Below are 26,312 nucleotides of genomic sequence, written 5' to 3'. Positions count from 1 at the left end.
GGAATCCGATCTTTTCCGATCCCGATCCTCAACCCTAGTCAATACTTCTCTCTGGGAAAAGTCACTTTTACGGTTGAGCCGATCTTGAGATAACCTGCGATCTCGATCCCAATGGAAAAGATCGGGTCGGAATTCCAATCGTGATCGTGAAATTTACTCGATCGCCGATCGGAATCCGATCTTTTCCGATCCCGATCGCTCAACCCTAGTCATATTCTATTTCTTTTCATATTTATAAAGGAGAATATAGAATATTCATGTGAGCCGCACTCTCCTTATCTTGCAGATGGGTGCACTTATTCTACCGGTGGCTGACAAGAACCAACAAATTAAATAGAAGCTTGTTTTAAAGGACAGACAGAACTCCAGGTAGTTGAGCTTGCTTGTTTTATTTTATTCCATGTTAGACCAGTATATCATATACAAGATGTAGATATTGTTAGAGCAAAGAGCCGAGAGTTACGTTTCGGTCTGCCCGAGAGCCCTTCCTCAGGCAATTAGAATCTGAATAATAAGGCGTGAGGTATTGACCTGCTAGGCTCAACCCAAAGTAGGATTTTTAAAAAGGAAGAGAGGGAAAAAAGCTCCTCATTTCAGCCACTTTGTCTACAAAAAAAAACTAAAAAATAATGTATCATCTCACCAGTGCTACAGGAAATAACTGCTCAGCCAGTCACTAGTCGCAGCAGTGACCATCCTGAGAGTCAGTCTTTGGCTAAGTGATATTTCCTGCATGTGAAGAGGGACCAGTAAGCAAGTAGCAGAGAGATCAGCGAGGGAACCTGGTAAGCATCAAAATGGCAATGGTAGAAAATCACTGGGATGTATATTGCTTCCTTTATCTTTTTTTCAAATCCGTTTTGCTCTGCAAACAATCAGCTGGTGCTTGCAGTAACATTGAGGGTCACAATGCGAATCCATTCACTTACATTAGTTGTGAAGTGGCAGGGTGACACAGCAATCTCTGTTTTGGATGATCCCAGGCATAAACTTAAATGCATTGTCCTAAAATTTCAGGACTCAAGGAGGAGGCCAAGAAGAGATTTCTACACGTTGGACAGGACATTGGTGGCACCAGGACAGGTGAGTAAGATTTTTTATTTTTTTTTGTTTCCCCTGCCTCCTCCCTGAGTCTTGAAATTCATGGACAACTCCTTTAATACATGTTGCATATATCAATATGTAAACAATGTATCACGGCATAAAAACACTTTAAAAGGCTTTCAAACATTTGTGTGGGTTTTAATATTCCTGGTAATGGTAGAGGAATGGAAACAAATTGGAACTTGTTATATTTTATAGTACTTTGGGTGGAAAGAGCAATAGCAAATCAGTGTGGTTGATAAGTAAAGGACAGTATACTGACGTAATAATATCGGACGTTTCATTTTGGGCGTATTCGTCACTATGACTCTGCATGTATCAGATTTCTAAACATTCTATAAACAAAGTTTAACAAAATTTCTGTTGAAAATGTTCCAGATGTATATAAGAAACCACAAATGACAGGAAAGGCCCTGCCCCATGTGCAAATGAATAGTCTTCAAATATTTCTATGAAGTCTACATACCCACCGATTACAGCTATATTCTTTTTCTGACTTGATAAAGTGAAAGGACATATAAGAGACTTATGTTACTGTGGGACTGGTCACTAATGTTACAACTATAGACAGAACACTACAAACAAGCAAATCTTAACATTTTGATTTGCCTCCTCTTAAGCCCCATTCACGCGTCTGCATTTTGCAGATGCGTGTTTTCCTTGTTAATCACACAATCCTTGTTCATGTGTTTCCATGGTTGATTCAATTTTCCCATCCATGAAAAATGGATTATCCTTTGGTTTTCAAAGCATTTCGATGTTTGTCAATTCAAATTTCCCATTATTTACATGTATTCCCTATCCACAGGATAAATATCCCACTGCTGGAAATGTGACCATTGCAACTTCCAGTGATCAGGAGTATGGGGGTTTGACCAAAATACACACATAAGACTAAGTTAGGTAGTAAAATACAATACATACCTTTAATCCAGGAGAAAGTGAGCGCTCATGGTGAATCTGAATATAAGCAAACGTAATGATAACAGATACACTGATCAAGAGAAACAAAATGGAAACAATGAGCGGAATTTTCACCTTAGAAGGCATCCCAGGACCTGCAATATAATGAGAATTCAATTAGACACAACTAAATGTGGATGTAAATGAATTGTAAATGTACATGACTTTACAATATTCCAATATTTCTTATGGGACAATAACTAGAACAAAAAAAATCAAAAAACCTAAGACATTCTCATTATTATGCTACTTACTACACAGTGCAATAAATTGTAGTTGGATGCTACCATTCCCTTTGTCATTAAGAGGTGCTCTTCCTATATGCTGCGGAAATCTGAACACTTATTTGGCAATGTCAGACTATAGGGATGTGGGACACATACATGGTAAATGGTAACATCCAATTATCAATTTAGTAATACATTTCCAGAGGGAATATAAGAGGAATGGCATCAAACACATAAGCCCATATTTACTGAGTGTAAACTTAGGTAGTCAGAAAATTCACCACATTTATCACAGTGGCTGATGCTGGTTGATAAATTTGGTGTATGTTTAGGTTGTCTAGTCTACATTTATACCACAGCGTTTTACACTCACTGTGTAGTGGATGGGATTCTAGCAAATCCCATCACCACAGTGCGGTAAAATACGTGCAGCGGACACACAGCATGTCAATCACAGCATATCAATTATACCTACAGAAACAACAGTGTTTACCCTATAAGTGTAATTAAAGCAGAAAGTCCGCAAAAGAAGCCCCTGCGAACTTTCTGTGAAAAGCGTTGCGGGTAAATCACAATGCGTTGCCACTATGGTTTTTCCCACACTTCCTTTTTGTTGCTGAATGCTAAGTGGGGCCTTAGCCTTAGTTGGATTACTTTGAGACAGAATTTTGCCACATTTTTGATGCATCATGTCACGTTTAGGCTGAGGCCCCATATTGCCAAAAAGCTGCTTTTTTGTTTCAGATTTTGTTGCGGTTTTTAAAGCCAAAGCCAGGAGTGGACTGTAAAGAAGGTAGAATTCTATGAGCTTCTTAAAGAGGACCTTTCATCACCTAGGGCAAATGTGGTTTTATATACTGCTAGAAAGCAGACAGTCGGTTTTCAAATTCTGTGCCCCCGGTGAAGAGCGCTGTACTGTGAGAGCGGTGAGGAAGGGCGTTCCTGACTGTCAGAAATGCCCCTCTGATGGTGAAGAGCTATGGTACCGGCACCAATGGCTCTTCACCAGGGGCACAGATTGTGAAAGCCGACAGTACACTGAATTCAGCGCTCTGTTGACTTTCTAACAGTATATAAAATCGCATGTGCCCCAAGAGGTCCTCTTTAAGTATTTCCCATTTCTTTTCTAGCCACGCTTGAGTTTGGCTCAAAGAAACGAAGCAAACTCTGCTACAAAAATGCAGCTTATCCCCAATGTGGGGCCCCAGCCTAAGTAGCTGTGATGTCAACAATTAGTTCAAGATTTGGTGGGCAACATGGTGGCTCAGTGGTTAGCACTGCAGACTTGCAGCGCTGGAGTCCTGAGTTTGAATCCTGCCAGGAACAACATCTGCAAGGATTCTGTATGTTCTCCCCCTGTTTGCATGAATTTCCTCCCATACTACAAAGACATACTGATATGAAAAATGTATATTGTGAGCCCTATATGAGGCTCACAATCTACATTTAAAAAAAAAATATTGGAAGACTGCTAAAAAAAGTTTATAAATGAAAAAAAATGAATAAGATTTTTGCAAATATCATTTATTTTCTGTAATCTTTTCCACAAATAGCAAACATGTGAGTATTATGATCGGCTTCAGCTGTTACCTGCTCAGCCATCTGACTGGGTTAGGGCTCGTTCACATCTGCGCCCGGCACTCCGTTATGCAGGTTTCCGTTTCCTGCATAAAACAGAGCAGGAGACGGAAACCTGCAGGAGTCTTTCTCACCCATTCATTTGAATGGGTGAGAAAGATGTCTGGCCGTGAGCGGCGGTGAGCGTTTTATGCTGTCCGCCGCGAAACCGGGTTTTTTAATCCGGACACAGAGTCAGACATGCAGTACTCTGTGTCCGGATTTAAAAACCGGTTTCACAGCAGAGAGCATAAAACGCTCACCGCCACTCACGGCCAGACCTGGTCTGTGGTTTCCGTCTTCTTGCATGCAGAAGACGGAAACCACAGAACGGAGACCAGAATGCAGGTGTGAACCTGCCCAGTCCTATCAGTTAGTGATGTTCCACCTATCAGTATAGACATCTTATATATAATGTACTCATGACAATGTCACTTCAATAGCATGGCCTTATCGGAGGTTCAACTACTTTATGTACAGAACATACAGCAATGGAAAGCTTTATTGGTCATATTAAAATCACCAAGTAATCTAGAATTTGCATATATGCTTAATGTTTTAGGCTGGCCTACTGGTATAACTCACAATATAGTTAAAATAGCTCACCCATTAATGGGTTAAAATAATCAGAGACCTCTTTTTCCAGGAAAGGTTCACTTTATGGAACAAACTTTATCTTGATAGGAAGTTTATGATTTTTTTTAAAGAAATAAATACAATATTTCCCAAGGTCATAACCTCTCTTGTAACATAATTTTGCAGCTGAAACATTGCCAAAGTTATTCTAGGAAGTGAGGCGTATTGTGTTTGGCTAGAACTTGGAAATCTTATCATTAATACTAAAAATAAGCAAAGAAGAAAGAAGTGATGATATGAAAGTGAGTGTGAATAATGTGACTGAGCCGAAGCATCACCTGTAGGTTTATTATGCGTCCTTGATTCTAGGTCAAGCTTATTGTTGGGGCTATTGTAGACTTTCTAACTCTATCTTATGCAGAATACAGTATGAATGTGATCACCTGCCACAGTGCAGATCATTTTGCTGCTTGAAAATCAGATCTACTGGAGTATCTACTGGTTGTTTTACATATGTTACTAAAAGTGTAGTTCAACACTACATTTATTCAATGCTCTCATCTGTTACAGTCTGTATGTATTTACCCCAATGTGAAAAACATGATGGAAGGGTTCTGCTGCTGTCCTGTGCTTCAATTGAACAGGGAAAGCTGAAACTAGGGAGGAAGGAAAAGACAGAGACAGTGAGTCCTAAACTTCACTTAGTCCCTGTCCCAACCTACTTGCTACAACTGTCTAAATGACAGGGACAACTGGGCAACAGTCCCTTCTATGAATAAGTGTTACACAGAACAGGACAAACAACACAGAAGAGAAGAGGAGTCATCAAGCCAAGGGTCAAAGCCAAAGAGACAAAGCAGTACCACATCATAATCCAAAGAGTAGTCACAAATCAGTAATACAATACAAAAGCAAGAGAACAGCTTCACAAGGACAAAGTCACAATATCCAGCAAACATGTGTGGGCTGATCACCTGTTTATAGGAAGTTCAGAACCTGCCGCAGGCTTGATTGGTGGATAGGCTGTCAATCACACAGGTGAGGCCAAGATTAACTATTAAAGAAGCAGAGCAGTGGCGTAACTAGGAATGGCGGGGCCCCAAGGCAAACTTTTAACATGCCCCCCCCCCCCCACTGACCTTCGCCGAAGATCTCGACCAACTGACCACTATAGCCCCCTCCCATTTCTGCACACACTATAATGCCCCATGGCGGCCCCTGCACACAGTATAATGTCCCATAGTGGCCCCTGCACACACAGTATTAAGCCCCATAGTGGCCCCTGCACACAGTATTATGCCCCATAGCGGCCCCTGCACACAGTATTATGCCCCATAGTGGCCCTTACACACAGTATTATGCTCCATTGTGGACACCCATAAACAATTATTATACTCTGGGGTCTGAAAAGACCCCAGAGTGTAATAAACGGAGACCTAGGGGGGATAAAAAATAAAAAAAACACTGTTACTTACCTATCTCCCAGCTCCGCTACATTCTCTGGCACTTTCAACCATCTTCAGTGACAGCTGGAACGTCATGTGACTGGGGGGCCTGCGTCGCGACGCATAAGGACGCAGGGGTCATGTGACATCACGCAAGTAGGCCCAAAGCATGCCCGGAGCGCGAAGAGGTAAGTAACACAGCTTTTTATGCTTTTTAAGTTTTTATGTTACCTCTCCTGGGCCTCCAATCATTATACTCGGGGGTCCGAAAACCACCCCGAGTATAATAGTGCTTGTGGGGCCCGTGGCGTTACTTACTGATCCCGGACCCTGCCAGGATCGGTAAGTAAGTAGGGCCCGTTAACGGCTGGAGTTACTCCAGCCGGTAACGGCCTATTAAAAAAAAAAAACCAAAAAAAAAACGCAGCGGTAGCAGCTGTTGCCGTGCCCCTAATGTCCCCGGCCCTGTGGCAGCTGATACCCCTGCTACCCCAGTAGTTATGCTACTGAAGCAGAGGGAAACCAAGGAAAAGGAGATGGTTGTGGTGGAAAACCAGTTACAGAGATGACAGAATAGAGCAGTGTCAGGGTCGGTTGACATCTGCGTATTTATTCCATCCGGGTGCGCTGTGCTGTAAAAGCACACGGACCCCATAGACTATAATGGGGTCTGTGTGCTTACCGCACACTGCCCTCACGAATCATTCACGTGGGCAGTGTACGGCAAGCACATGGACCCCATCATAGTCTATGGGGTCCGTGTCCTTTAACTGCACAGTGCTTGCAGTTGTATTGGTATTCTGTTTGGGTGGGTCCTTATGCGGATTCCCCCAGCCGGAATCAAATCAAATAAGCTTTATTGTCACGTCCGAATAGATATTTCGCATTGCCAAAGCTAGTAAAGTGTGTGTGGGGGGGGGAGTTGGACTCGGGTGGGTGAGTGGTGGGTATGGGGGGTGGTTTGGGGTACAACAGTCCATGGAGTCTCATCTTCCTCTTCGTTGGTGACCGCTATATGGGGGGTGTGGGGGGGGGGTGGTTTGGGGTCTAACAGTCCGTGGAGTCTCATCTTCCTCTTAGTTGGTGACAGCTGGACACGTATTGGGAATCCAAATGCTAATGTGAACCAGGGGTCAGACAGAGCAACAAGAAGCTGTCTCTATGAGACAGATGAGAGTAATGGACATTGAATAACAATAGTCTGAACACACCCTTAATTGGGGCCCTTTAGTGGCATTATTAATAAAGGCACTGAGATTGCAATGTAAATGAAGGCTGGTGGAGACACTAAGGTGAGATGGTTAATGTGGATATAGCAGTAGTAGTTTTAATGGCACTCAGTGGCTAGGTATATGAGAACTGTGGTGGCATTGCTAATTGGAACACCCCTTTAATAATGTAGAAAAAGTTTAGGAAAAAGTAGTATAGTTTGTAATAGAGCAGCAGATCTTGTGATAGTATTTCAATTTCAGTACACTGGTTGCTGAAACATGGTTTATCCTACTAATCCTACTAATATTATAAATGTGAAAGTTTGTATGTTTGGATGTTTGTTAATCACGCAAAAATGGCTGAATGGATTTGGATGAAATTTGGCACATAGATAGTTTGTAACCTTGATTAACACATAGGCTACTTTTTATCCTGGTAAATGACATGACTTCACACCTGTTATGAATTTATGTTCATATACTATATTAAACAGCTCTTGCTGCCAGGACTATAAGTTAATTGCACTTTGCTGATAAAGTCTGGTCTGCTATCTCTCTATGAAAACACACACATAACACTGAGTCCATTGTGTACAAACATCTGCATATTATCTGACCTGCTCCAGTGATGAGACACTGACTGCCAATTTTAAACATGCTGGGGAAAAAAACCCTAATTTGTGGCAAAATTCTAAAACAAAGACCACTATGAAGATAGTTAGAAGTCACAGACTTCTCCTCAAGTGGAGGTCAGGAGGATTGAGCAATCTAGATGACAAGCGGCTCCGGAGCAAACCCCGGAGCAGGCAGCTTATCAACGCCAACAACACAGTGAATATATGGAGTGCCAGCGAGCTGCTGAGATGCCGGAACAATCATGGGCACGGCGCAAGGAACGAGTTCAGCAGCAGGCCAGTTTGACAGCTGCTGAAACGCCAGAGCAGGTGGATCATCGACACCAACAACGTGCTGTACAGAAATATCCTTTAAACTCGCATACTAGATAGATAGCTGGGGTGTAACGGTAGCAGTTACTACCGGGCAATGGACTAAGTGTGGGGGCTCCAAAGGTGTCTCTGCCACTTAAAATATAACAGTATTCCAAATGGCACAAGGTTGGTAGGGGCCCCAACAAATTTAATTGGGGCCAAGGGCCTTAAAGTTATGCCCCTGATAGAGAGATAGATAGATATTCTCCTCATATTGTATATCCACCTGTACTATTATCTCAGTGCTTTTGTTTACCCTCATGGTGTATATAACTTTTCTGTACTAAATTTTAGCTCTCCTGTATACCACTCATAGTGTATATTCTTAGGATTGTGTTGGACCCTCCTCTTTTTATGCTTCTAAGGCTTTATGGATGCAGCAAATTCTCAGGACAGGTAGCCACCTCTCTATGCCGCCACACTTGTAGAAGTTTATACCTGCACAACGGACATGGCAAGAATGGGAGTGTGACTTACATAATAGGGATTGGCTAGGCTACAATAGGAGTAATACTATGTCATAAGGTAGTAGTAGATATATTAGTAGTGTTACAATGATGAGAAGAGTAAATCACAGTTTCCATGTGAAGATGTAATGACTAATACAGAGAAAAATGTAATCCGCAAATAGCTATTTTACTGTATTTGCACACTGTATTTGCTCTAATTCCCTCAAACCTAGACGAGTTGCTACAAGCTGTATAATACCGTAAATCCTTACCTAGAGTGATTAATACATCTTACTTGATATGTTTTTAGACTTTTCCACCTACACAGTTCATACTGAAAAGCAATTGTCAGTGTCTGTCTGTATTTATAGCTAGAGGAAATTTCACTCGCAACATTACGACATGACAATGAGAATTGAAGAGACATGTCATAGAAACACTAGTTAATATATCTATAATACAGACTGTAGATTAACCCCTTAGTTACCTGGCCTAGTTGTCCAGTTCCAATTTTTATGACTGCTGCGATTGGCTGCAGCAAACAGCACTGGACCTGTATACAAATGAACAGAGCTGCTGGCGGTGCAAACGGAGGTATGGAGAGAGGTGAGTATTAGTTCAGTACCTAGAATACCCATTTTTTCATTTTGATCATCCTCGCCTCTATTTACCTTTCCAAGAACCAAATAATTTTATTTTTTCCCATCAACATAAACATATAAGGATTTGTTTTTTTTTGTAGACTGAATTCAGTTAAGTGAATGGGAATGAGGCACGTCTGCGTCTATCAGGGGTTGACTACCTGCAAAAGACTGTATTTACAATGGAAGTAAAACAACCACCATTCTCAGAATCAGTGGGAGTCTCAGTGGTCACAACTCCAGAAGTGTTGGTGCAATTTCTGGCTCACAGTTTAGCATAGCCAGACACCTTTTCATCATGATGCATATTGATTTATCTGGTGAATATGTATTAGTTTATCTGCCCCACAGTCTCAGCTCTGCAACCACATGGAGAAAATGCCAAATCGGTAGCAACTGAGGTCTGAATGACAGACCCCAAAAGCAAGAGAAAACTTCCCTTGTATAAGTGCTTTTTAGTCTGACATAACAGCAGTCATAGTGCGCATAGACTGTATGTTGAGCGGCACCAAATTTTTCTTTTTTAAAATTTTTATTTTATTTTATATAGATTGTGAGCCCCATATAGCGCTCATAATGTACTTTTTTTTCCTATCAGTATGTCTTTGGAGTATGGGAGGAAATCCACGCAAACACGGGGAGAACATACAAACTCCTTGCAGATCTTGTCCTTGGCAGGATTCGAACACCAAAATCTTTCTAGAAAGCACTAGACCAAGGTAGACACAATGATTTGGCTGCAAAACGCAATTACAGTAACAGTGTTACATCATACAGTGCAATAAGTTATTGGCATATTCCGTGCAATATACACCATAAAATATACAATAAGGTGTGGAAAGCACAAGAAAACATGCAAAGTAGTTATACAGGTCGATCTTGGGTAAAGACCTAAAAGGGTATCAACCTAAGGAAATGTTATGGAAGGTAGTGGCTTCCACTATCCTAACCCATTTACCATATTATGAAAATAAAGTTAAAGGGGTTGTACAGGATAACTGTATTGGCAAGGAGGCCAGGGAAGGTGAAAAAAAAAACCAACAACCCATACTCACCTGTTCCCAGTAGTTTTTTTGCAGAAGTCCTCAGCAGCCTTAGGAAAAGACATGGGATGTTACAGGCGACGTATGTGAGTGATGTCCTGGTTCCTTTACTTAGGCCGCTGAATTTCCTCACTTAGGAGTACTATTACTCTTTGCAAAATGTTATGTAATTAAACCAGTATTGATAGTAAAATAGGGGAGGGGGCAGACTGCTCTTTATTGTACCTCATTTCTGCCTGAGAGAAAAATGTGATAAGTGCTTTAGTGCTACAACTATACTGTGAGTGATAGCAGCAGAAAAACTGATAGAACACCATGTATGAAGACTGTACAGACATGTCTGGAAACTGTTGCTGTAGACAAAAAACTGAAGATCTTGCAAATCTCACAGATCAGGCCTGGTTCACATCTGTATTCGGTATTGCGTTTGGAGATTCTTCTTCGGGATTCCCCGAATGGAATACCAAATGCATTAAAATGCGGTGAGCAATGAAAGCACGTGGACCTCATAGATTACAATGGGGTCCGTGTGTTTTCCATGCAATGTTCGCATGAGTCATGCAGAGAGAAAAGTACTTCATGAACTACTCTTCTCTCCACATGACTCGTGCAGACACCACTGTGGAAAACACACGGACCTCATTATAGTCTATGGGGTCCGGGTGTTTTCATTGCTCACTGCTTTTTAAAGCGTTCAGTATTCTGTTCAGGGGTCCCCACGCGGACTTCCCAAATGGAATACCAATTGCAGATGTGAACTGGGCTTTACAATGTAAGAAAAGTCTTATATTTATTTGTATCTACTTCTGGCTGCTTGTGTGGTTATAAATGGGATATTATTCACACATAACAGCAGCTTTACTGACTGTGCTCATAGATGGGGGAGGGAGGCAGATGTGTGTTTCTGCCATGTTTGAATATTATCATTAGCAGAAAAACTGATAGAACAATATATATGAAGTCATAGAGCAGACTGCCCAGCTAGACCCTGCACATATTTCTCACTGTTCATGAAAATTTAGGTACCCTTTAAAGCCTTTTTGTGTTGCAGTCATTGTTTGGTAATTATTTTTAACAGCTGTTTTTTGTTTGTCTTCTTTTAGTTTTTAATAATGAGCTGTGGGGATTTACTGGAGGAGGAAGAAAAGAAAACATGTGACTGGCCCAGGCATTATTAATAGGATGGAGGAATATTATAATATGTGTAAGCCGATGGCTGGTCAGGTAATGGAGGGGGTGTACATGTCACCCAGACTACTCAGGTGGGTGAGATGAGAAAACTCCAGGAATGTTTCTTCTCAGCAGACAACTTTTGTCTGCTGAGCATTTTGGTAAATGCTCAGTACTTGGCTGGATTTTTAGGAATGACAGGTAGGTTGGTAGTGGGACCTGTCATTCCACCCCCCTCCAGTCCACACTTTGGGGATGATCTGGCAGCGACTCAGCTGCAGAGAATCTGATCATCAAGGGAGCTTAAGATGCCAGCTCCAGCAGCAATACTTTGGCAGAGCTTGGCTGGAGAGCTGACAGAGAGGTCATATTTTTGGAGCTGTGTTCTGAATGATTCTACTGGCTTTTTGGATTTCTGTTATTCTAAGTGAGGTAACCTATTCTATGTTTAGTTAGAGCCTAGCCGGGCAGTTATTTATTTTTGTATTGTTTCCTTTTGTTGCTGCACTAGCTTTTTGAGTAAATAAATAAAACTCTACCTTTGTTTTGGACTAAAAGAAACTAGACTTGTGTGTCTATGCCACCCCACCTAGCAACTCCAGACCCTGACATATGTTAATTTAGATAGGAATATATAATATATGTTAATAATTAGAGATGAGCTAACACTATTCGAAACAGCCGTTTCGAATAGCACGCTCCCACAGAAATGAATGGAAGCGGCCGCGTGCGGAAGAACCGCTGCATGAATGTATTGTGGTTCTCTCCGCAGCGCTTTTAAGAGAAAGTTCACAGAGTTTTCCTCTAAGGACTTTCTATTCCCATTATATCTACATGAAAGCCGCCAGTGTTTCCGTAGATATAATTGACATGCTGCGATTTGCAAAGCCGCAACGGCTTTGCAAATTGCAGCGTGTCCGTGCTGCGATCTTTTACACAAAGTGGGGATGCAATTTGCATGAATCCCATCCACTTTGCCTGCACTGTACAATGCCGCAATTTTTCCCGCAGCGTCTCCCTCATTGAGTATCCCTGTTTTAGACAGTTGTGACCTGACCTGAGCCAGTGTTATAGAAACAGTGTGCAGCTTATATGTGCCATGATGCACCAAAACAGTGTCAAAAATTTCGGGCTCGAGGTAAGCCAACTAAAAGGTGGTATAAATGTAAACAAGACTAAACATGCACCTAATTTATCATCCAGAATAAGCCACTGTGATAAAACTGGTGTGATTTCAAACTGCCTCCCTACATTTACATTGTCTATCTATTAATAAATATTGGTTACTGTGTTTGTCTATTAATGCGCAAAAAATAACCCCAAAAATCCAAATAACTAAAAATAAATTGTAAAATTCAAAAAAGCCCAAATAGCTAATCCTTCTCTACTTCACTGTGACTTATTTTATTACAGAATTAATTAACAATGCTTCTGCTATCAGTGAATGTGATCCTTTATGTGCTTTTTCAATTCATCTTGAAACATACAGGGTTAATCATTACACAATGATCACAAGATAACTGAGGAACATCAGGCTTCCTGAGAGCACCCACACAAGCATGGCTCATACAGCATGAACTCCACCATCTTGTCATCTGTCTCGCTTTTGTAACATGAATTTCTGCCCTGATATCAGACTTTATGTGAGATAACAAGCTGTGCTTTCTGAATCAGCGAACCATGCATAACCTATCCAACACTTCATGACTTCACACAGTCATTTCCAATAGTTATTCAAGTAACACTCTGATATGCCAAAGGGCAAGAATTTTTATTCTCTTGTACTATGAGATCTTTCTCAAAATGGGTAGGAAAATAACATAATATTATACTATATAACATAATACATACTGTGTATAGATTTTTTGCACATATATTTTATATAAATATAATTAATGCCTACAGATACTTAAAGGGATTCTACCACTAAAACACATTTTTTTCTAGTTAACACGTCGGAATAGCCTTTAGAAAGGCTATTTGTCTCCTACCTGTAGAAGTGCTCTCCGCCGCGCCGTTCGTTCAAAATACCGGTTTGTACCGGTATGCTAATGAGTTCTCTCGCAGCGATGGGGGCGTCCCCATCGCAGGAGCAGCGATGGGGGCGTCCCCATTGCAACTCGAAAACTGACCGCAGCGCCGCCTCTATGGTCTTGCGTATCCTCCCCTTGCTTCTTCAGCGTCCTGTCGGAGGCCTGCGCAGTACGCTCTGTTCGGCGAAGATTGCCGAACGTACTGCGCATGCGCGAAATTGCGGACCCAGCCATAGTGCATTTTTCAGCAAGTTTTAATGATAAAATATAACACTTTAAAGATATTAGGAGGATTGTCTTATCCAAGACAACCCATTTTCAGACCTACTAACCCACTAAAAATTTTACATAGGTACCTTCTCACTAAGATATTTTCCCTGTAGTAACCATTGCTGGAAAAATGTAATGGTACTTGCCAGCCAGTGGCTATCCGTGCAAATAATGGATAGATGTGTTCTTCTGAAAGAAGAGATGATCTTATAGAGGTGGATCTTAATTGGGACATCCTGCTCTAGGATGTACATATGCCTTGAGAAAGCAAATAGATGAGGGAAGTCTTGTGATCCTTTGTTTTACTACAAACCTAATCAGGGCATTTTAACACATTGGTGGGCCTTCACCACCACTTACAAATTACTCGACCTGCACGAAATATAATGCCCCCTCAATGGCCCCCACATAGTATAATGTCCCCCCATGTCCCCTTCCAGGTTACCCCCACAGATTCATATCCCCACCCCTGGTTGCCACTACAGAGTCATAGGTTCCCTCCAAGTTGCCCCCACAATGTCATGTCCCCCCCAACTCCAACGTTGCCCCCACAGTATCATGTCCCCCCACATTCTAATGTCCCCTTAGATTGCCCCCACAGTTTCATGTCCACCTGAGGCTGCCTTCACAGTGTCATGCCCCCCCCCTGTTTGCTCCCATAGTATCATGTCCCCCCACCCCCATTTCCTTTCTAGTGTCATGTCCTCCCCCCGTATGCCCTCACAGTGTCATAGCCCCTTCCCAAGTTTCCCCCACACTGTCATGTCCCCCTCAGGTTGCCCCCACAGTATCATATCTCTCCAACCCCCAGGTTGCCCCCACAGTATCATGTCCCATCACTTTGACATGTCCCCTCAGGTTGCCGCCACAGTTTCATGCCCCCCCTGATTTTGCCCCCACAGTGTAATGTCCCCCCAGGTTGCTCCTACAGTATCATGTCTCCCCACCCCCCATGTTTCTCCCATATTGTCATGTCCCCCAGGTTACCCACACAGTGCCAAGTCCCCCTCAGGTTTCTCCCCACAGTTTCATGTCCCTATCCAGTTGCTCCCTCAGTGTCATGTCCCCCCCCCACACACACACAGGTTTCCCCAACATTTTAATGTCCCCCTCCAGGTTATCCCCCAGATACATGTCCCCCAACACCCCTGTTTGCCCCCACAGTTTTATTTCCCCCAAGTTGCCACCACAGTATCATGTCCCCCATTCCCCAGGTGACCCCATAGTATCATGTCCCCTAACCCTCAGGTTGCCCCCACAGTTTCATGTCCCCAACTGTATATATCAAAGAGAAATACAAATCTTAATATTCACCTTTCCCCATTCCCCCATTCACTCCTCTCTGGTCCCAGAGTCTTTAAGGAGTAACAGGTGCTATGTAAGTGACTTCACAACATCGCGTCTCCTGCTCCCAGGACACCTGGAGCAAGGACAGCGACCGGGTGTTGAAGAATGGAGTGAATGGCTCCCTACTTCATCACTGGCTTCAACTCCTCAGTGTCCTCTGAACGCCTGTGAGTTGGTGCCGCAAGGACCCACTGCCCTGGACAACAGGATAGCAATATAGGACTGTCCAGCTGTCCAAAAGGGGGCCCCTGCTACCATAGTGCACCGTTGACCCTATGGTTAAAGCGGCCCTGACCCTAATTCCAAAAAAGATGGTCCAATTTGTAAAAATGAAAAGAAAACAAGTGTTATAGAAATCAATATTTGACTTTATTTTCTAAATTGAATTGGATTTATATTTCTGAATTAGAACAGTGACATGATTTTCTTCTGCCTTTCTGTCTTCTGATATTTATTTTATGATATTCTGTGATATTTCCACTTTTAAAATTTAATTTAAAATAAGACACACTGTCTAGACTATGATTAAGCGAATCCAGTTCTGCAAATCTGAACTTGTGATCTGAAATACAAGCATTTGTGAATACATTGAAAATAATACATCAAAATAATAGATATAATATATATTTAGAGAGAGAGAGAGAGAGAGAGAGAGAGAGAAAGAGTCAGCACTCCAAAATATTGAAGAAAATTTCTGATTTAAGTTTATTCTTGGAATATACTCACATCAAACTCACATCAGAAATTTTTTTTCACTATTTTTGAGTGCTGTCTCTTTTTGTCTATTACTGGAGGGATCATTTGATGTTCCCTATGGATTTGCACCCTTGCTGAATTTTTACATGATGCTGCTCTGACTCCTAGATATATCTACATACTAACTCATCCTACTGGTTACCAATGTCCAATGGATTATATATCTGCATATCATTTAAACATAAAATGTGACTGGTTAAAGTAAATGCTATGGCAGTAAGGCCCTGTTCACACAGGGGGCGGAAGGGCGGATTTTGGCACCAAGAGTGACGCGGGCCAAAATCCGCCTGCCACAACTGTTGCAGCTTCCGACAGTCGTGGCTTCTCCCTCTGGAGTAGGCACAAATGAATGGGCCAACTCCGGAGGTTGCTGCTGTGAGGCGGACACCACGGCTCAACAAGCTGCGGAATCCGCCTGAAGAAAGGGCAACTCGCTTATTTTGTTTCCGCTAGCAGAAAAAAGAACGGTAGCGGTCTCCATAGACCACCGTTGTGAGGGGGCGGATTATGATGTGGATTCCGCACCATAATCCGCCCCCTCTGTGCCCGTGTGAGGTGAGGCCTCAAGACTACAATAAATGACTAGTTGTCAAGGAATTTAACTCTGAGGGTCCATTCACACAGAGTAAACGTGCGCTCATTTTGGCAAAATACACGTGTAAAAAATGTCATTGAAGTCAATGGGAGTGTTTTTTGGCGCGTTTTTTACACGTGTAAAAATGTAATTGAAGTCAATGGAGTCTTATTTTTACACGTGTATTCTTTACACGTGTATTTTACCAAAATGAGCTTGCGTTTACTCTGTGTGAATGGACCCTTAGACTGCATCTCCATTGACCTGTGTGTCAGTGTTTTGCTTTCTCTCTGGGCGGCCAGTGACTCTCCTTAGGTCAGAGGGAGAGAAATTTATTAACCATAACTTGAATCCCACAGACAAAGAACTTATTAACTACTGAAGCAACACAAGAATGATTATAAAATGTTATATAATCATATTTTATGTTCAATAAAACTTAGTACACTTATTTATTATTTATTTATTATACTTACTTATATAGCGCCATCATATTCTGCAGCGCTTTACAGATATTGTTAGTCACTGTCCCGTATAGGGCTCACAATCTACATTCCCTATCAGTATGTCTTTGGTTTGTGGGAGGAAACCGGAGTACCCGGAGAACACCCACGCAAACACGGGGAGAACATATCAGTAGGTGAAAGTTAGATACTTTTCCATTTGAAAAAAATCACTATAATACAGCGCTGCTTGAGGGCCTATATATCACAAGCACCCAGTAATGACCGTCAGCTTGGGACCAAGAATACTTACAGAAATAATTGTCTATGGGAAGAATATGCAAATCCGCCTTCCATGATGTAATTAGGAAGACAGTTGCTGCCTCATTGTTGCAAACCAATAGAGGGCGCTCACTGGAATGTGCAAGCCTGTCTTAAGACAGGATTCCAGTGAAATAACCCAATAATGGCTGCTCCCTTTAGCCTCATGCCCGACCTTCCAAGAGGCCTTTGTTTAGCAATGACGCTGGGATTATTACCAGGTTATAGTCTCTCAATCGAGGACAGCTGTTTCGATCTGGTTGGATCTCATCAGCCCGATGTAGAGAGGACTATAACCTGGTAGAGGTGAGAGGCTTAGACAGGGTTCGGGGGATATTGTCACTCCTTAGGGAGAGACCACCATATAGGTGTGTGGAGACTTGTTAAGCCTTTAGTACTCCACTTTGCAAGGAACTATGGGAAGAATATGCAAATCCGCCTTCCATGATGTAATTAGGAAGACAGTTGCTGCCTCATTGTTGCAAACCAATAGAGGGCGCTCACTGGAATGTGCAAGCCTGTCTTAAGACAGGATTCCAGTGAAATAACCCAATAATGGCTGCTCCCTTTAGCCTCATGCCCGACCTTCCAAGAGGCCTTTGTTTAGCAATGACGCTGGGATTATTACCAGGTTATAGTCTCTCAATCGAGGACAGCTGTTTCGATCTGGTTGGATCTCATCAGCCCGATGTAGAGAGGACTATAACCTGGTAGAGGTGAGAGGCTTAGACAGGGTTCGGGGGATATTGTCACTCCTTAGGGAGAGACCACCATATAGGTGTGTGGAGACTTGTTAAGCCTTTAGTACTCCACTTTGCAAGGAACTATGGGAAGAATATGCAAATCCGCCTTCCATGATGTAATTAGGAAGACAGTTGCTGCCTCATTGTTGCAAACCAATAGAGGGCGCTCACTGGAATGTGCAAGCCTGTCTTAAGACAGGATTCCAGTGAAATAACCCAATAATGGCTGCCTGTGAACATAGTTCAACGTGAAATCCACATATGCAAGTTAAAGTAGTATCATGCAAAAAAGAAGAAGAAGGCATATATCAACATAAGCTAGAAAAATTCACTGTTGTCTGTGGCCCAAAGCTCATTTAAAAATGAGGCAGATGGTTCTGTAATCATAGGAATGAAAATTCTTTATAGTAAACAAGGATGCCGTGTCCTGTGGACTAAAGAGGAGAGGGGTCATCCAGCTTGTTATCAGTGCGTAATTCAAAGGCCTGTTTATCTGACGGTACAGGATTGCATTAGTACTTATGGCATGAGTAGTTTTCACATGTTGAATGGCATTACAAATGCTGAGCGTATATAGAGTTTTTAGTTCATCGTGTATTCCCATCCAGATGTCACGTTCAGGGAAGGCCTTGAATTTTTCAGCAAGACAATGCTAAGCCATACTGCAGTCATCACGATAGCATGCCTTCACAGAAGAAGAGTCTTGGAGCTGAAGTGGCCGGCCGCAGTCCAGATCTTTCAGCAACAGAAAACATTTGGTGTATTATGAAACAAAAAATACAGCAAAGAAGATCCAGGACTGTTGAGCAGGGAGAATGCTACATCAGATACGAATGGGACAACATTCCTCTGCTAAAACCCCAGCAATGGGTCGCCTCATATCCCAGACGTTTATAGTCCGATGCAATTGAAAAATGTGTACGTTTTAACTTTTGATATGTGTTATATGTTCTACTGTGAATACAATATGGTTATATGCAGTGATGGACTGGGGTGCCTTGTGTCCACCAGTAGAATTCATTCCGGGGGCCTGCTACACAGCTAAATGCAAGTATTGCCTGCCTACCATTGGCAAATTCCTAAAACTGCACTAAAACACAATATTCTTTTTCATTATTAGCCTGCTACCTAGGCCTTACCTTGTGCCATTTCTGTCCTGTGGCCCTCTCAGTAGCTTGGTGACTCATTCTTGCCTTGACTAGGACCCCATATATCTGTGAGGAAGATGACTGGTGATGAAAGCCTCACATTGACAGTAGAGATACAGGGCCCAAAAGGAAGGATAGTGTTCAACCTACCCCTATGCCTAGATGTCATCTCTGCTACCCAATACATCTACTAGTATATACAATAAACATTTTGTTAAATATTCTACTCCATTTATTATATGGGCATATAGGCTATGTGAGATAGTGTATGCTGCCTATTTGTATGCAATGCAGTGTATACTGTGCCATGTGCCACTCTTGCAGGGTTGAGAGGTCAGGGGCCCAGTGGGGGATTCATTTGCTTCCCTGTGGGCCAGTCTGAGCCTAGTTATATGTGATTTGCAAATCATTACATTCTTTTTTATTTTACACTAGAGGGAGGACCCGGCTTCACACGGGTATATTACATTTTATGTTTGTGTAGTGGCCCCATAAGAAATGTCCAGTTTTGCACTGGTGTATTTTGTATGTGGTTTGTGTGTATGTCCATAAGCGTTATGTGATTATGTGTATCTCATTTTGGATATCAGTGAAAAACCTGTGATCATTTGTTATGGATACCTGGAGTAAAGCTGTATCTAATTCTTCCCCCGTGTAGTACTGTGTTTAGACGCAAGTATCTAATCCTTGTTGGTGTGGTACTGTGTGCAGATGCACATATCTAATCCTCCGGCGTGTGTTACTGTGTGCAGATGTGTGTATCTAATCCTCCCCCGTGTGGCATTGTGTGAAGAGGCACGTATCTAATCCTCTGGTAAATGAAACTGTGTGCAGACGTGCATATCTAATCTTACGGCATGTGGTACTATGTGCAGACGCGCGTATCTAATCCTCTGGCGTGTGGTACTGTGTGCAGACAGGTGTATCTAATCCTCTGGCGTGAGGTACTGTGTGCAGATGCACGTATCTAATTCTTCCCCCGTGTGGTACTGTGTGCTGAGACGCGTATCTAATTATCTGGCATGTGGTACTGTGTGCAGAGGCATGTATCTAATCCTCCAAAGTGTGGTACTGTGTTCAGACGCACGTATCTAATCCTCCCCTGTGTGGTATTGTGTGAAGAGGCGTGTATCTAATCCTACGGCATGTGGAACTGTGTGTAGACGCACGTATCTAATCCTACAGCATGTGGTACTGTATGCAGACGTGTGTATCTAATCCTATGGCGTGTACAACTGTGTGAAGATGTGCGTATCTAATCGTCTGACATGTGGAACTGTAAGCAGACGCGCGTATCTAATCCTACGGCATGTGGTACTGTGTGCAGACGTGCTTATCTAATCCTCTGGTGTGTGGAACTGTGTGCAGATGCGCGTATCTAATCCTCCCGTTTGGTATTGTGTGAGGAGGCGTGTATCTAATCCTACGGCGAGTGGAACTGTGTGTAGACGCACGTATCTAATCCTACGGCATGTGGTACTGTGCATTGAGACGCGTATCTAATTCTCTGGCTTGTGGTACTGTGTGCAGAGGCTTGTATCTAAACCTCCAAAGTGTGGTACTGTATGCAGACACACGTATCTAATCCTTCCCTGTGTGGTATTGTGTGAAGAGTCGCATATCTAATCCTACGGCGTGTGGAACTGTGTGTAGACGTGCGTATCTAATCCTTTGGCGTGTGGTACTGTGTGCAGATGCGCGTATTTAATCCTCCCCCGTGTGGTACTGTGTGCTGAGACGTGTATGTAATTCTCTGGCTTGTGGTACTGTGTGCAGAGGCATGTATCTAATCCTCCAAAGTGTGGTACTGTTTGCAGACACACGTATCTAATCCTCCCCTGTGTGGTATTGTGTGAAGAGGTGCGTATCTAATCCTACGGCATGTGGAACTGTGTGTAGACGCGCGTATCTAATCCTACGGCATGTGGTACTGTGTGCAGATGCGTGTATCTAATCCTCCCTGTGTGGTACTGTGTGCTGGGACGTGTATGTAATTCTCTGGCTTGTGGTACTGTGTGCAGAGGCATGTATCTAATCCTCCAAAGTGTGGTACTGTGTGTAGATGCACGTATCTAATCCTACGGCATGTGGTACTATATGCAGATGTGCATATCTTATGCTCTGGTGTGTGGAACTGTGTGCAGATGCATGTATCCAATCGTTTGGCATATGGTACTGTGTGCAGACGCATGTATCCAATCCCCCGGCGTGTGGTACTTTGTGCAGACGCGTGTATCTAATCCTTCGGCATGTGGAACTGTGTGCAGAAGCGCATATTTAATCCTCTGGTTTGTGGGACTGTGTGCAGACGCGTGTATATAATCCTCTGGCGTGTGATACTGTGTGTTGATCTGTGTATCTAATCCTCTGATGCGTGTATCTCAGTTTGGATATCAGTGTTGGGTTGTGTATGTGGAGTGACCGTGTGTATTGCAGTTGGAATATGAGTGAAAGACTTGCAGGTTTGTATTGGCTAAGGGGGGGGGCATTGTGTTTGGAATGCTGTATCTCAGCAACGGTACGTCCGAGCGAGTTCGAGTCTCGTCTTAAACCTTCCCGGATACCTGAAGTATCTCTGTACCAAATTTGGTGAAGATCGGTCCAGTCGTTTGGTTCGCATTAGAGCACAGACAGACAGACAGACAGAAATTCATTTTTATAATATAGGGAGATTTAATAACCCCCCATTATATTTGTACAATCTATAGGGCTATAGTTTTACTACTACACATTTCATTTGTACAAAATGGAACTTGTCACATGAACTCAGTGCGATCTATAGGTGTATGTTATAGAGCAGGAATTACTGAGCAGATTGATAAATATAGTTTTGTGGGAAAATAAAGAGTGAAATCTCTGTCCACTCTCACTTAATGGGTTACAGATTTTTTTTTCATGCCCTGACGATTAAAGGTTTTCTCAAACTAAAAATATTGACAACCTCTTCTTAGTATATAGAGGCTGAACCGAGTCACTGCAGCTTAGCTCTCATTTAAGTGAATAGGAACTGATCTGCAGTAACCTGGTGTGGCCACTAAACCGAGAATGGCGCTATCTGCTTCCTGCTTATTCTCTGTGTATCAGCGAATTGATGGGTTTTAGGTGTCAAATCCCCACTGATCTGATAATTTTATGTAAAGTATAATTTTTTTTCAAGTCTGGTGTCTATAACATGTCTTACAACATCTATAGTCACTCCAGCCCACATTACACTGGTAGCCGTTGGACTCAGGACTTAAGTGAGCCCAATGGTCCATCTACTACTGTAGTATTATAAATGTCACAAGGTAGAATTTATGCCTCAGGTTAATAATGTACCAAACATTTTGCAAAAATTATTTGCTGCTGAAATGTTCCTGAACGGTTTACTCACATTGGTTGCAGTGAATGGAAGGATAATGCTAACTGGCAGCTACTTACTGGCAACTGCTTTGTGTGAACAGCATTTAATATCCTGTTAGGCCAGTGTACGATTATCTAATAAGACTTAAATTGAATTCTGCTGAACTCTAGATTTCAAATCCCTGTCACAGCCATTTTAGGCAACTGTAACAATTATTGTTATAGATAACACATTTCCCATCAGCAAAGAGGAATAGTTAATGAGAATCCGTGTACATCAAATGTAAGAAAAACTCCCATTTCCCCGACCAGGGATCAAAGCGTCCTAAGGTAGCTTTATAAAAACATGTTGTACTATCCCTACTGGCAGTGGTGTAACTACCGCCGTAGCAGCAGAGGCAGCTGCCACGGGGCCCGGGACATTAGGGGCCCGGCGACAGCCGCTACCGCTGCGTTTTTTTTTTTCTTAATAGGCTGCTACCGGCTGGAGTTACTCCAGCTGGTAACAGGCCCTATTTATTTACCGATCCTAGCAGGGCCGGGATCGGTAAGTGACACCGCGGGCCCCACAAACACTATCATTATACTCGGGGGTCTTTTTAGACCCCCCGAGCCAGGGGCGTAAATACTGTAGAGGCAGCGGAGGCGGCCGCCACAGGGCCCGGGCCATTAGGGGGCTCGGTGACAGCCGCTACCGCTGCGTTTTTTTTTTTTTTTTTTTTTTTAATAGGCCGTTACGGCCCCTATTCACTTGCCGATCCTGGCGGGCCCCACAAATGCTATCATTATACTCGGGGGTCTTTGCAGACCCCCAAGTATAATGATCGGCGGACCGGGAGAGGTAAGAAACATAACAAACAATGTTACTTACCTCTCCGCGATCCTGCCAGGCCTCCTTTCTGACGTCTCTGACATCACATGAACCCGGCCTGCGTCCCGGGTCATGTGACGTCTGACGTCATTTCATAAGGACGCCAGCGGAGAAGACCGCGTAGGAGCTGGAGACAGGTAAGAAACAGTAATTTTTTATGTTTTTATTCCCCCGGGTCTCCGATTATTATACTCTGGGGTCTGAAAAGACCCCAGAGTATAATAATTGTTTATGGGTGGCCACTATGGGGGATAATACTGTGTGCAGGGGCCAGTAAGGGACATAATACTGTGTGCAGGGGCCAGTAAGGGACATAATACTGTGTGCAGGGGCCACTATGGGGGATAATACTGTGTGCAGGGGACACTATGGGGATAATACTGTGTGCAGGGGCCAGTAAGGGACATAATACTGTGTGCAGGGGCCACTATGGGACATAATACTGTGTGCAGGGCTTACTAAGGGACATAGAGTGCGGAGGAGGAGTTGGTTGAGGTCTTCGACGTCGGTGTCAGTTGGGGGGGGGGCATGTCAAAAGTTCGCCATGGGGCCCCGCCATTCCTAGTTACACCACTGCCTACTGGTATAATTCTATGTCTACATACATTTAAGGAGATATGAACATAAACATGTGCATGTGGATGTGCCAGGTCTATGGTAAAACAGCACTGACGGCACATGGATGATATCTGTGTGCCGCCCCTTGCCTCCACGGCCCCATTAATTTCCTACAGTGAGCCCAGGCTGCAAAGCAGACAGGTATAGGACTGATCCTGAGTGTTGCCCCAGGCTCAAAGTCCCATGCACAGACCCATAAAATTACACACTCCATTAAAATACAATGTATGGGCCATTAGAATACAATGGGTCAATATGCTAGACATGGAAAACATGGTCTAGATCACTGACAAAGCTTTTGGTTGTGTGCAGGAAGCCTAAAGAATACTTTAGAAGTACACATAGACCTTACTGGACCACTATACATGTAAAGGATCAATGGGAAGTATCCAAGTATTTTCAGCTTTTCATATCTGCACAGACAATCCTTCTCTAATTTTTTATCAGTAAATTATAATTCATAGTAAGCTGAATGCAATGAAACAGTTAATATAACAATGTCCCAAGTCCTATGGAGTACAGTGTGATACTGGTCAAATATTATTACCGTAGTTTGGATAGATGAACGATGAACAAATTGACATTTGTAGGCTATAATGATAATGATAATTATTATTATTATGTTAATATTGTACTTTGACACGATGGTGCCTTTTAATAAAATAACAACTATTGATGTATCTCTTCATAGGTCTGTGACTATAATGAGTTGTCAATAATAGTGTCACATACATATTGGCAGATTTCTCATATATTACAATTACACTTGAGCAGTTGAGTTTTTACCATCACTTCCCTATGACTGATAACTGCAAATGACCAAAACCACTTGCATTGGGCCAGGTTGGGATAGCCAAAGATATGTCCTGATAACACCGATACATAGTTCCGTACATGTCTGATACATTCTGCCATAATTCAGAGCAATTTAGTAGATCTGGTTGTATTGGTACCGTAAGCACAGTGATTATCATTAGGTAGATCATTATTGGTCGTATGGCATGGAAAATCATTATATATAAGGCAAAGAGTGACACACTAACAAGCTATGAGAAACCATTTATGTGCCTTATACATACAGTACAGAAGTAATATAATAAATGATTCTTACCGTTCTTTCCAGCTCAGTGATCTGCCTGGACCTGACAGTCACAGAGAACTGCAGCTCAGTCAGATGCAGAAAGAAAAGGCAGTGTGGTCTCAAGAAGCAAGAAGTAAGGCAGCAAGGATTTAGTGAGCAGCATGGAAATGAATGGGTGCAGATGTAGCATTGTGCTGAGGAGATAGGACAGCTATGCTAACCACACCCCCAGCAGAGGAGTATCCAAGGCATTAACAAAGAGGCAACGGAGGGGGGGATTAATTCCATAGCAGGTAGGCAGAGCAAGCCTGGCTCATGTATACATTCCTCTGCAGCTCGTTCTGTCACTTTCAGTATCCATGGGTGAGAAAATATCATTGCTGGGACGTAGCCAAAATGTTTTAGATATTCAAATTTGTAAGTAGCTTTTGTGATAGAATACATGTTATTGAGTCGATACATTATTAATAATAATACATTTATTTATATAGCGCCAATATATGCTGCAGCACTTTACAATTTGTAGGTTTCAAGTGCAGGCAAAATGAGGCATTACAGAGCAGTCAAGTCAATGCACACAATGGGACTGAGGGCCCTGCTCGAAAGCGCTTGCAATCTATAGGGTAGAGGGGGTAGAAGGGACAACATAGGAGATAGCATTGCTTATACAGTGGCCCAGCCATTTATGTGATTACGTATGAGCCATCACCAGTCGTGTCCTTTAATGTGGAGATGGTGCCTGGACATATAAAGTTACAGCCCAATACAGCATCATATCCTGTAGGATAATGTGGGAGCTTGAACAGAGGAGGGTTAGGTTTAGGGATTCTAACTGTGGAAGGTTTTAGATTAGTAATCATTATAGGTCTGTCTGAAAAGATGTGTCTCTAGGATTCGTCTGAAGCTGTAGAAATTGGGAATTGATCTGATTGTCCTGGGTATAGCATTCCAGAGAAGTGGTGCAACTCGGGAGAAGTCTTGTATACGAGCGTGGGAGGTTCTGCTAATAGAGGATGTAAGTGTTAGGTCATTAAGTGAGCGTAGAGCATGGGTTGGGCGGTAGACAGAGATGAGGGAGGAAATGTAGGGAGGTGCAATATTATGGAGAGCCTTATGAATGAGGGTGATAAGTTTATATTGTATTCTGTAATGAATAGGCAGCCAATGTAGAGACTGACATAGACCAGAGGCATTGCTGTAGCGTCTAGACTGATAGATGAGCCTGGCTACTGAATTCAGAATAGATTGTAGAGGGGAGAGTTTAGTGAGGGGAAGACCGATTAGTAAGGAGTTACAGTAGTCAAGCTAAGAGTGAATCAGGTGACAATAA

The 26,312-nt window shown here is 42.7% G+C and overlaps 1 protein-coding gene across 1 annotated transcript in view; it reads right to left on the bottom strand.

The window, feature by feature from the left end:
* ENTPD3 (ectonucleoside triphosphate diphosphohydrolase 3) overlaps window positions 1-25,181 on the bottom strand; it is a 44,516-nt gene extending 19,335 nt beyond the window's left edge. The window contains exons 1-2 of the mRNA XM_075272237.1: window positions 25,013-25,181; window positions 2,029-2,162 (exon numbers count right to left, since the gene is read on the bottom strand). Coding sequence (XP_075128338.1) covers window positions 2,029-2,154 — 126 coding nt within the window. The 5' untranslated portion in view covers window positions 2,155-2,162; window positions 25,013-25,181. The remainder of the gene's footprint in view (window positions 1-2,028; window positions 2,163-25,012) is intronic.
* Window positions 25,182-26,312: the final 1,131 nt, after the last annotated feature.

The sequence above is a fragment of the Leptodactylus fuscus genome, chromosome 4 (assembly GCF_031893055.1).
Source record: "Leptodactylus fuscus isolate aLepFus1 chromosome 4, aLepFus1.hap2, whole genome shotgun sequence".
Lineage (NCBI taxonomy): Eukaryota > Metazoa > Chordata > Amphibia > Anura > Leptodactylidae > Leptodactylus > Leptodactylus fuscus.
Note: the sequence above shows the minus strand (reverse complement) of the source record. Positions and strands in the feature narration are given on the sequence as shown.